Raw genomic sequence first — 12,855 nt, 5'->3', positions numbered from 1 at the left:
ACACATATATAGGTACATATTATATATCACGAGTAAATGGACTGGAGATAAACTGTTGTTTATTTACAATGTGATAATGCTGTACAATCTGCAATTGCACCTACTTGAGATATAATCACAGAATGGACCAGGACCAACTTTACATGTGCTCTGGCTGATTAAATCACAACACTATCACATTGGAGTCTGTGTGCAGTTACAGCTCTCATTAACATGGCTTCTTCCCTATCCGGATAAGATAAACAGATACACATGTTATGCTAATGCAAGGTGTAAATTAGGTTCAATTGGACAAAAAGTGTCCCAGGAACTAAAATAAAAAGGCTTACTGGGCAGGTCTTTTGTTTTGTTGCCATTGTATACTGTATACAGTACAGCATATGAGCCGGTCTGGTGGATTTTATTATAATAAAAAGGCAGAAACTCCCAAAATAACTGTACAGGGCTCTGAACTATTCTACCACCGCACTAAACCACAATCTAAGTCATCTCAAAATGAATGTTGACCATCCCAAAAACGTCTTTGCTTTTCTAATCAAGCTACATCATTACTAAGTAAAACCATGCAAATGGAATTTTGTGTTAGTGGTTTGCTGAACCTAAATACCAAGATTAGAATAATGTGATCGGCTTGCATGTGTCAGAATTGTCCTTTTGGTTCCCCTTTCAACAGCACAGGGTGACAGCGTGTTTGCAACCCTGTACAATGTAAACCCAGAATTTGCTTATATGACTAAATTTCAGCCTCAACCTAAAAACTTCCAATTGGCAAGAAAGTTTCAGAACCACAGAGATGTGGAACATGTCCTCCTAAATCAGAGAAGATACCCATACAGCATTTTTCCACTGCATAGTACTGGCTCCACTCAACTCAATTCTGTCCTACTCAAATGTTTTCCCCTTTTTATTAGGTAAAAGTTATGGATAATACCTGGTATTTTTTTTTTTTTGTATCACCTCCATTAAGGTTAGAGGCAAGCTTATCACCGAGCGTGATGTAAAAAGCACTGCAGATTAATGATTATTCAAAGAGACGAGTCACTATCACTGTCTTGTCAGTGAACCCAAGCATTGAAGCCGTGTTTTCAAAAATCTCCTGACTGATTTTTTCCCCCAATCTTTGTCTTGTTTCCTTCAGCCTCTTCTGAATTTAAAAAAACTAAAAAACTCTCCTTTCTGTGACAAAGAGTGACATACAAAAAGTCCAGAACGTTATTCCTTCAATGTTCTCATTACTCCTGTGTCTCACGTTGATGGTCATGTCACCAATGCTGCATCCACCGCCAGACTAATGACCAGGTGGTACTATATTTGCTTTGGAAAACAAAGCACATAGTACCAAAAGCGAGTAAGACAGTACTGTGCGGTGGAATAGTAACCGACTCTCTTACTGTCCTGCCTGCATGTGCAAGGCATAGGGAGAGATGCTGTCTGACCAAAGATGGTTTTCATTTCCCAAACATGTGCTATGAGTTTTACTCACACATAGTTTTTCGCCCCCCAAACTTTCATCCCACATTAGTCCCAAAACTAATCCATGCATTTCTATTTTTATTCGGCCCCGGAGTGACGGGCCCTCTTAAGCCCTGCTAGTCAGAAAATTGACTATGTAACCGTTTAGCATTTTGAGCTGCAATAGCATGAAAGTTCCTAAAGACACTGGCATTCGTGAAAAAGGAAAAATGTTTCTACTGTCTTATTCAGTGTTTTTTTTTCTCAATCTATTAGTGAATAGATGTCGCTGTATCTAAACATGTTTCCATCAGTCGCACCAGTCTGCTTGTTACTGTACAGAAGGTTGCTTACATAACTTATTATATATTTTTGCTTTGATCTTGACAGTAGTTGAATAAGATGGTTTCTTAAGAGAGTCATGGTCCAATTATTTTTAAGGATGAAAATGTAGAAGAGGCAGAAAATGAAAGAATGAAACATAATATTGTTGATTCAAATACCTGTGGGGATGGATCCATTTTGACAGATGTGTTTCAAGAGTGTAAATCGATGCATCCATCAGTTAAGATTTAAAAAGCCCAGCTCCTGCATCTTCCTTTAAGCAGAGCTGAGGTTTATTGTTGGAGCTTCATCAATACACCAGTTTGTCTCTCCTTACCTCTCTCTCTCTCTCTAATAGTTTATCTGCAGTCCATTTACTCATGTGGTTATCATAGTCTGTGTCCCATCAAGCCTCCTCTTCTTTTCTTTTTTGTTTTGGCCTCTCTGTCTCTATTTGTTCTCCCATTTGTTCTTATGGTTTACTGTTCACCTCCTTCTCTATCTCCAATGCCTCACCGGCAGCGGCTCCGTGAGTGGAAAATTACGCTTTTCTGTCGCAAACAAATAGCTTTTTTTGTGTGTTTCTCCTGTTGTGTTCTGTTCAGAGAGGAAGACCGAAATGTGACCCCATTGAAATCAGCCTGCTCTTGGTCTTAAAGAAAGCACCTCCATTAAGGATGCAGTGGGGAGTTTGCCACCGGACAGCTGGGCTGTACACACACACACAGACACACAGACACACACACACACACGCAGACAAAATATCCATATCCGCTGACTAATGGCAATAAGCATATATTCAGCATAGAGACTGCCAATTAAAAACTACTAAGTCTAAGTCTGTATAAGCACTGCGGATTAATAAGCCTAATAAGGTGCACGCACACACAGACACACACGCAAAACAGGCCTGGCGTTCAGTTTGAGATGCTGTCCTGAAATAAAAAACATACTTATCAATACCTTAAAAACTTATCGTTGGTTGTCTATGAAACACTCTTGTGAAGCAGTTGCTGCAGTTAATTAGAGACAGCGCTGCATTCAACACTTCTTTTTCAAGAGGTAAACTTCTAGACAAGCCTGGTTCCAGCTAAACCAGCACTCCAGCAGCTAATCGATTACCACCACAGAGGCCTGCCGGGACTGAAGCCAACGGGACACGGCAACCAAAGAATTCATGTATCTAATCACACACTCTTCTCAGATGGAAATTTTACATGTCCAACACATTTGTCCCTACTCTAAATTAAGCATGACAGCTGAATGCATGAAAGATAACCAGTGTCTATCTGGTCTCAGGTTTGCGCAGAGTTTGTAGAAATATGGCGATATGTTAAGATTGACCTTACAAACAAACAGTTTGAACTGATCATTTATTCGAAAGCTTATGAATGTATGAAATCGTTCTCATGTGGCACACCGGATTTATGTAGTTGCCATGGAAATAGAGCGCTGTTTTATGACTGTCTAGGAGTATTATCCAACTTAACAAATAAGATTTTGATTAGCCAACTGTAGTGGCAGAAGTACACATCAAACATGTAAACTAACAATCTCCTAAAATAATAAAAGCCCTAAGAATAGATTTGAATCAGGGTTTTGGATATAAAGCACATTGCATATTTTATTGCATATTGCTTTTTGTCAAAGGGGCAATCAATTGATTTTACTAGCCATGAAGAATATAGCTCTGTGCCTGTGAAAACAAAAGTAAAATGTCCTCTGTAGCTCTGGAGGGAGCTTTTCAAACTATAAAAATTTCCCCTTATGATGTCATAGCAAAGGCATTTGTGGTTCTCTTGAACTGGGCAAGCTGGCAGCGTGTGGTTTGAAGAAACTAGGGGCAATTATGGGGTATGCTTCACAGAAATGTACTGTTTAGATGGATTATGGGAAATGTAGGATCCAAAGCTTTTAGTTTATAGGTAAAAACAAGCCAGAATATCATAAAGTTGCAACTAAGGACAGGGCTATTGTGGCGTCCTTCAGAACTGTTGCAGAAAATGTGGAGTTTTAGGGCTCTGGTAGTCTGTGTCTTGTTTACAGTTCCCCACAATTGGTGATCCAGCATTGGCAAGAAAGATAAAATACCCCAATTGCATCATTCAAGGAGATGAGGGAAGGTGACATGGGTGTAAAGGGAAGAGGTTAATTTCAATGTAACTCACAAGGGACCGTGCGGAGGTAGAGGTTGTCCCGAATGATCTGCTGCAGCTCGTGGTCCACCGAGCCTTTCTGGAAGCGCAGGTTGAGGTAGTGGCGCAGGTCCTTGTCTATCACGCCCCCTGGAGGAACACAAAACCAAAGTCAGACCTCTTCCATCAAATCAATCACCCTGTCATGGAGGCCTTGTACATTTTTCCTCCTGCAAAAGTAAAGAAGTGGTTTGAGAAAGCAAGACCCCGATCAGGGCTTGGTCAGAAATGGGGACAGTTGCATGAATGAAATGTTTGCCTCTGTTTTCTGTCCAAATTTAAAACTTGAAAGTAGAAGACGCTACTGCTTGACCCAGAAATCACAGAGGATAATTTGAATGTTGCAAAATGCTACAAACAAACAAATCCAGCATTAATATTTGCCACTCTGCCCTCTCTCAGATTCAGCATCTGTCAAGTGAAGCAACAGAATGGTGGAGGTGTTAATTGGAGCGACGGCCAAACACGTGTGGCGAGATGTCTACACATGAATCAGCCGTGGAACCCCACCCCCTGTGGGGCTATTTTTATTTCCGTTGTCCTCAGCCTCTACCTCTCCCTCCCTCCTGACCCACCACTCCCCTTCTTTGCTCTCGGTCTCACAAGCGGTCCCAGCAGTGTGAATGGACTTCCACTTTAAAACCAGTAAATATCGCTAGCTCAGCAGGACAGAAGATAAAAGAAAAATGATGGAAGGAACAACAGAATGGAGGGCAAGCACAAATCCCCGGGGGGGGGGGGGGGGCTAAAACAAGCAATAACTCCAATCCAGACACCACCACCCCCTTTACTCAACAAATACTCCATTCATCTACTCCAGCACACACTCATATTATCGCATTTTAACAGGACGCGTGAGAGGCAGCGGGGCCACTGGACTGGCGTTACTTAAGGGACAGTGCACGCTGCTGCCTCAACCAACACACTTGTCATTCCTGTTACTCCTCTGCATAGAAGAAGCAGCGAGACAGATGGAGTGGGTGCACAGGCTGAAAAGACATTCGTCTAACCTTCAGCGTCCTCTTTAAAGAAGCAACTTGGCACAGGGCCACGTAGCATTTAGCTTTCTGTTCATCCCTCTGACATTCCAAGGCAATAACATCCAATCATGATATGTTTAAGAGTGTGCATGTCAGCAGTGCATGCATATACTGACAGATGCATGCAAACACTATTACACACGTAGTTGCATATAAACGCACCCAGACAGACGGTGGACGACATTGTGAGTGACACATTAACTCAGGGATAACCCAGTTTGGGAGTTTTCTGTCATATTGGGGAGATCTATTATTCAGTTTCAGTTTTGTGTTCTCGAAACATTTACTCACATACACACAGACACACACACACCACCATACACTAGTCCATTAGAGCTGAACTAATTCACGGTGTCTTGCCTCATGGAAATAATCATGCAAACCTGGATTACTAAGACCAGTTCCATCGGTGTTTCTGCCAAAGACAGGGAGCAGCATGAGCAGACAGTGCCTATTTGCATGATAAAGGAAGCCAAACCAATGAATCTGCATGCCGAAAAAGGTGAGCACACTCGCTCTCTCTCTCTCTCTCTCACACACACACACACACACACAGACATTAATGCACTAAATGGCACCTCTTGAGCGGACAGCGGTTTTGCAGTCAGTATAGTGTCACAGTCCTCTTTCCACAGGTTTTGTGATGCAAATAATCTCCGCTGGAATAAAATCTTGTACCAGATCTTTCTCACTGGAATCTCCCCGGTACTGTCCCGTCCCTCAGGTCCCCAACTCTGTCTTTGTCTGCCCCAATCTAACCACTTCTAGCCAGCCCGGGAGCCAAATCACCTCTCTCCGCACTCCACGATGTAGAGATGAAACAGGAGAGCGCAGCAGAATGAGTTGCTGAGAGATGCCGAGGCAAAGAGAGAGAGTGTGTGCGCGTGTGTGAGAGGGAGAGCGGGAAACAGGAGGGGAAGGGCTGAAGTGTGTGTGTGTGTGTGTGTGTGTGTGTGTGTGTGTTTTTCTGCAAGTGAGAGAGAGCGACCATTGGAAGCGCAGCTCTGGTTGTGGGGACCACTGAGATCCCTTTTGCTCTTGTATACCTCCAGGTTCTCAGGTCCTGCAATGCCCCCCATCTGCAGCATAGGGCACTACATCTGTTTCATAGGCTCAAATTATAAGGCATTCCTTGCCACATCACACACCCCCTTCAGCTCATAGCATCCACATGGCCTGGCTCTGACCCTCCACCATCAACTACCATGTGGTGAAACTGAACATTATCTTTTAGCCAAACACACCACCGTCTCACTCCCGCACAACACTATTCCTACTAATTAGGTTGTTTGTTTACTCTGTGTTTAGAAGCTGACATAAGTGGTGTCTGGTGACTCTTCGGTATCACATATTATGCCCATACAGCTAGCAATATTTCAATTTATCTCGTCCCCTTTTGTCCTCTACTAATAGCATATATTTTTCTATATTTATGTGCTTGTGTACACATTTAAAAAGTCACAAACACAGCTTGAGTTTAATGGCTGCTACATCTAAATGGAACTAAACAATGTCAAGTTTTATGGCTGGTTATTTCAGCTTTCAGAGCAATAAAAGCAAATATGAAAGAGTGCACAGACTTTTGACATTTTTGCATAAATAAGACATAATGTTTGAGATTTCTGTGGGAACAGTGGCTCAGTTGGTAGAGCGGCCGCCTACCGACCATAGGGTCAGAGGTTTGCACCCTGTTCCTCCCAACCACATGTTGAAGTGTCCCTGGGCAAGACAATGAACCCCCAACAGCGAAATCCCCATCCCCAGGCGTGCAGTACCAGTCCAAAGCCCAGTGGAATTTGGGCAGGGTTCCGTCAGGAAGGGCATCCGGCGTAAAAACTGTGCCAAAGCAACGTGCTGACAAATGACTCGCTCTGAACTCACGGGATGTCGAGCCGAAAGGACAAAAAAATTGTTTCAGATTTCTGTGTATTAGCAAATGTTTAATTAGCATGGAAAATGAGCAAATCCCCATCCTCAAGAAACAAGAACTAGCAAATGTGTTTTTGCTTGTTACATAACTCAAAGCAGTGGTTCCCAAATATTTGCAGCCCTACCTTAACAAAATATAAGACCTCGCACCCTATGCACACCTACTTACTACTACCTATTTACATACTATACTGTATGTGTGATTGGAACGCTTGTGACTGTGGTTCTCCTCAATATGCTCGAGTATTAGGCCATGTTTCTAAAAGTAGATTGTGTGTATGTGTGTGTGTGTGTGTGTGTGTGTGTTTGTGTGTGTGTGTGTGGGTGCGCGTAAGCAACGCAAGACGGTCCAGTTCTAGCAACAGCTTCACTGGTCTGGAGTCAGCAAGGAGTATGAGGTTTAAGGAGGTCATTTAAACACAAGTGATGCTCTGTCATTTTTCTCTCAAGGTTGTTCTTTGTCACTTCTTCCGGCTGTGACAGCACTGCTATCATGACACAAGTGAAAGGTGACGCTGCTAATGGGGAAAGGTGAGTGACAGAGCGAGGAAAGGACGAAGTTAGAGCTATGGAATGCAAGTACCTCCGAATCAGTCATGATCTACTTGCTGGTGCAGGAGCCAATCAGTTGAACATTCCCTAAGGCGATTCATGCATTAGTTTGTAGTTATTATTATTTCTATTGTGAGGTAACAAATATACATAATGTGCTGTACATTTTAAGTTTAACAAAGCTTAACATGACATAAGAATAAAGGATTCGTCGTTGTTATTTAGTAGATCATTTCTAGAATCTTCACACCCAAAAGAAGGACTAATAACAGTTTCCTAAACAGATGGGTGAATGAAATGTGTTGTTGTCGTGCAGAAGAAGACTCCACCATCTAGGCTCAGCAGGTGTCAGGTGAATCCCCTGGGAGGCCGAGAGCAAAAGTACAACCTTTGGAGAGTCAAAAAACAAGAGAGCAGCTGGTTCCTCTGGGGGATTGAGGAGCTGTAATAGTCTTATATCCTGGCTCAAACTGCTGGAGCTCGAAGAGAAGCACTGTCTACCTCTGACTGCATGGCCTACATTCGTGCTGTACGTTTGCTTTCATAATTTGCATGTGTAATGCATTAATCCCCTTTTATTAAATTGGTTTACAGCTGACAACTGAAAACCTGTGAGGTGTAATGTTTTAGGTTTTTGCTAATTAGGTGTCTCAATCTTCCAAAAAACTAAACCAAAGAGAATATTTTCCTGAAATGATCAGAAAAACGACACCTATGTTGTTACATGGGACATAGATAGAGAACACACACATATATAAAACACAAAGTTCAAACAAAATTGAGCAACATTGTGACAAAATCCAATCTTCAGAGTCTCATGCTAGAGTTGGAGAACTTTGCACCATATCACCAATAAATAAATAAATAAATAAAATCATGCATCGACAATGTTGTGATAGTCAGAGCTTGGAGCGCCGTCATCGAAGCCTTGCTGACAACATTTATCACCTAGCTCTGAGGGCACCCGACGGCAGTCACATTTGTCGCATTATCACACTGTGTGTGTGTGTGTGTGTGCATTTAAGTCAGAGGGAGCACCAACAGACAGCTGTTTGGATAATCAGACTAATTAAAAGATCAGGATGGGCTTAAAACCAGCCAGTTTGCCAGCACTGTTGATTAGTCTTCAGTGAACGTGCGTGATGCCAACTCTGTTGTGAAAGTGCTGGAATCCATAAACACCAACTGCTTTTCCAAATGGCTTTACAAAATACAAAAATTGGAACATTTTGGGGACCAAGCTACACCCTGTGCCTACACCCCTATTTTGTTAATGTTATTCATAGCATGTAAACATACACTATAAACGTCTTTTTTGTTAAACTGCAATATCACCGTTTTCCCCAACCACAATAAATGGATTCATGTCAACCTTAGCCAAGCGGTTATAACTGTATAACTGACCTTTACAAGGTAGTAATTTTAACACTAAAGGTCCAAGTATCTATACCTTAACCATGACTTTGACGGTTTAAGTTATTACGTTTGTCCTGGTGTAATTTGGAATGGTAATAAAAAATTGTCAGATCAAAAAAAATGTGTCATTATAGTAGGAATTAAAAAAGGGCCCAAGTCATTTTGGCATTTTACAAATCAAAGCCAAAAGTCTACATTTTATGTTTAATTTATGAAATCAAAGACAAAACACAGCATCATTTGCTGAAATGATAGGACACCAGCCTAAAACACAAGCCAAATTGTCTCCACCTCTCAAAGTCCCACAGGTGATCGTGTAGTGCACCATCCTTCTGTTACTTAATGCTGACCATCCCCAGCTCACCCATTGCCATGGAAATTCACTCAGCCCACCAGCTGCTCGCTCGTGTGTGAGCATGTGTGTTTTTCTGATGTGCAGCATCTGTCTCCTGGCGGGGGGATTTCCAGTCCATTTTATCCTGGGAATGGGACACTGATAGTACTGCTGGAGCAGGAAATGGAAAATGTCCTTCACATGCCACCGTGCTTTCCAGTGGCCACATTGAGCAACGGATTGATGAGGAACAGCAAGGGAGAACAGACTGGTACCTCAAATTACTGAGTTGGTCTCATATTCAATCACATATGGCTCCATTTATACCTATCAAACTGTGATCTGTGGCCAGATTTGCTCTTTTGGATACGGATCAACCTAATCAAACCGTGCTGCATTTAGCTTTGCTATAAATATGAATCTTGTTATCTGCATTGTGTCAAAGCAAAGTAATGTCATGTTTGAGTCATTAAACTGAATGTAGGCGTTTGCATGTCCTCACATCCTTATTCTGCGTTATCCTGGAATAACACTGATCAATCAGAAAGTTGGAAAAACTTCATTTGAACCTGATTTTGTAAAAAGGCATATAATTACACAAGGTGCTCCATCTTTGCAGTAATTTGTATACATGTACTGAACAGTATCACAGCAGGTGGGCACCAGCTGTGATTTGCATGCAAACTAGAGAAGCACTGATAATCTACCTACTGTGGCATTAGCATCACATTATTTTACCACGTTTGAACCATCACACATCACCTTTTCCATTGTTTTCCTAATATATTCCTTTAACTCGTTCAAAATAAAGATCACTGCTGCTACTATTTTAATTTATGCTGTTTTTAAACAAATACCTTCTTGAGAGATTTGTAGTTATTACTATGTTCACTTATTAATATTCACTTATATAGCTCTAGCTATTTTTTTTTTTCCTTTCGGCTTAGGAAATTTCTACAATTATATACATTAACCGTGTGAATACAGCATAATCAGCAGAACTCCAAAGCTTGTTTAGCTAAAAGCTGCATTAATGTACAGTGTGATATGAGTCACTGGTTAAAAAAGTGAGGCTCTCTCCAGAAAACCAAGTACCACGGTAATGTTGGCACCATCCTAACTTAACCAAAAGTCGAAACTCTCTATCCTGGCACTAGACTACATATCAGTTCTTAAATCTCTAAGCCCAAACAAGGAGAGAACTCAATTTGGCTGCTTGCAATGGCTTGACTGGGAGTTTTACTAAAGAGCCACAGGCCGCTGCTAAGCACTTGGCACTGTCACCAGGTGTATAAACCTTAAGAAAGACCCGTTTTAAATACTCAAACGCTGGCGTGAGAGGAGGGCCAGCAAAAGGTGGACCGTTCACTCGTGCCAGGAAGAGCACAGACAGGAGTATGGAGGAGCCTATGGGAACACATTGTTACAAAATAACAACAAAACAACAGTGTCACTAGCGGATAAGATATCTTTCGCGTTTTATCTACTTGATCATGAAAACATGATTTTAAACAAGTTGAATGAACACACACACCGCCTCCACAAAACACTCCAGGCTGTGTTCAGTATTAACACTGGTGTAGGAGAAGTTAGCACATTTTTTTTAAGCTGTTTTTTTTTGGAAGCGTTACATACGACATGCTGAGTGCATCGTTTGCGTGATGCGCATATTAATAAAGTGGCTTTGCCTAAACAAAAACAGCACACAGGCCAAGACTTTGGCAATAGGAAAACAAATCCAAGGTCGCAGATAACATGAATCCTGCTGGGCCTCATACCCCCATACTTCACTCCACTTGACTTTTATGGTTTATGGAATCACCCGCTGACTCTGCTTTAATTGAAAAAAATCTCTTTGCTCATCCTACTTCTTCTTCTCATCTCTCTCCTCTTGACTCGCCTATATGCAGAGAAAGCTCGTCGACATCTCTATTGCACTTCACCAACAATATCATTATGTTTTAGTGCTGCCTTCAAACCCTGCACATCAGATTTTTTCCCTTAAATTCTTAACCACAACTGTTTTCTAATGTAAAAGTAAGAACTCAAGCTTCTCTAGCTTGGAAGTAGGATAAGACTGTAAAATGGGCGAATTAATCTTAAATTCCGCTTTTAATCACTTTTCTTGTCTATGTGAATTCCAGACAAAATAGTTTTAGTGCTCAAAACTATAAGACACAGGTGACCTAAACACTCTACTGTCCCTAAATGCCTCCAGACACGGCAGCAACATAACTATCTGTTGCTACTGTAACAGGTGCTACTTTTGTAACATGACGCTCACATAGAAAAGCAAATGTGAGATTCAGGAGGTGGGATGTTGATGATGATGATTTATATAACAACGTGGTAACATGACCAGCTTTCTTTGTCATCTCTACCTGCTGTAGCCACCAATACTCCAAAACAGTTTGACCGGTAAATCTCAGATGTGCTGACGTCTCCAAAGAAAGCTGACATTGCTGCCTTAACTCATAACAATGGCTGATGCAGATTTTTTGCATTGTTAAAAAAAATAATAATAATAATTAATAAAGGATTTCAATATTGCTGGGTCCAAGTACAAAGTATGTTAAGTTTCTGTCAAATTAATCAGTTTCTGCTGCAATGCTCAACATTCCTGCAATTGTTTGAAAGCTAGTACCCAAACCAAAGATGATAAAATGCTTTCAAAGAATAAATACAGCAATTAGAACTGTATAATGTTTCAGTAGCTGTTAATTAGCTTGGAAATCTTGAATTATCATCATTTATTGACCATCTCAGTTTCTTGATGTGCTCCTGGCCAATTAGAGCTGCATCAGGCCACCTGCCCTGTGCCCATCTGATAATTCAGCAAATACATTTAAACATTTAAAAAATGAGTCACATTTTGATTACAGCTATGTAATGACACTCACCCAACTTTCCTCTTCCCCTTCCCTCTCTGCTGTTCTCTTTGTGGATTCATTTTTCTTCTACACTATTTCACATTTTCCTCTTTCAGGCCATTCCTCTTAAACCTCTCTCTCCCTCCTTTGTCCCTTTTCTCCTTATTATATTTGTAGAAGAAGCACAATAATCCTCAAAAGGTGCATTTTATTTATTCATTAGTAGTGTCAGTCCTTTGCCTGATAAAGCTTGTGGGAATGATTTTAAAAAGATTGATAATACAAACAGGTCTATCAAAGCCAGGTTTATTGCAGCAATACACCACCTCGCCATTCTGTATAAAAGCACACAGCGGGGTGATTTCGCCCCAGCATCTGTGTAAAAGGGACGGAGGTGAAGTTGATGACAGTTTATTGTGAGACCAGTCACTACCGGGGCTGTTTTTGCCAGAAAATTCTTCTCCGTGCAACAGAGGAGTCACAGCATTTGCAACATGATTCAGACTCAAGCAAAGTTGTCGTGCATCAGGAGAAACAATTAAAAGAAAACACAATTGTCAGCTTTTTGGGGAAATAGTCTAACCAGTCACGTGTTTTGATGCTTAACCAAACCACAGCCTAAGTACAACCAATACCCAGCTCCCAGTTATTGTTTTGAAACAATGTACATCAGATTAAATGTCACGCTGATTACAACCAGATGCCTGTACCTGTGTAAAATGAACATTGGAGCTTTCCAGTGC

The 12,855-nt window shown here is 41.3% G+C and overlaps 1 protein-coding gene across 13 annotated transcripts in view; it reads right to left on the bottom strand.

Moving 5' to 3' along the window:
• magi2a (membrane associated guanylate kinase, WW and PDZ domain containing 2a) overlaps window positions 1–12,855 on the bottom strand; it is a 187,037-nt gene that overhangs the window by 130,687 nt on the left and 43,495 nt on the right. For 11 of the 13 annotated variants that reach the window (XM_067491141.1, XM_067491139.1, XM_067491140.1 and 8 more), the window contains exon 2: window positions 3,945–4,061. In XM_067491141.1, the coding sequence (XP_067347242.1) occupies window positions 3,945–4,061 (117 nt within the window). Of the gene's footprint in view, window positions 1–3,944; window positions 4,062–5,589; window positions 5,904–12,855 lie in introns of those variants that run through there. The other 2 variants (XM_067491134.1, XM_067491135.1) reach the window with 2 other exon arrangements.

The sequence above is a fragment of the Channa argus genome, chromosome 21 (genome assembly GCF_033026475.1).
Source record: "Channa argus isolate prfri chromosome 21, Channa argus male v1.0, whole genome shotgun sequence".
NCBI lineage: Eukaryota > Metazoa > Chordata > Actinopteri > Anabantiformes > Channidae > Channa > Channa argus.
This window is presented reverse-complemented; position numbering and strand designations above follow the sequence as displayed.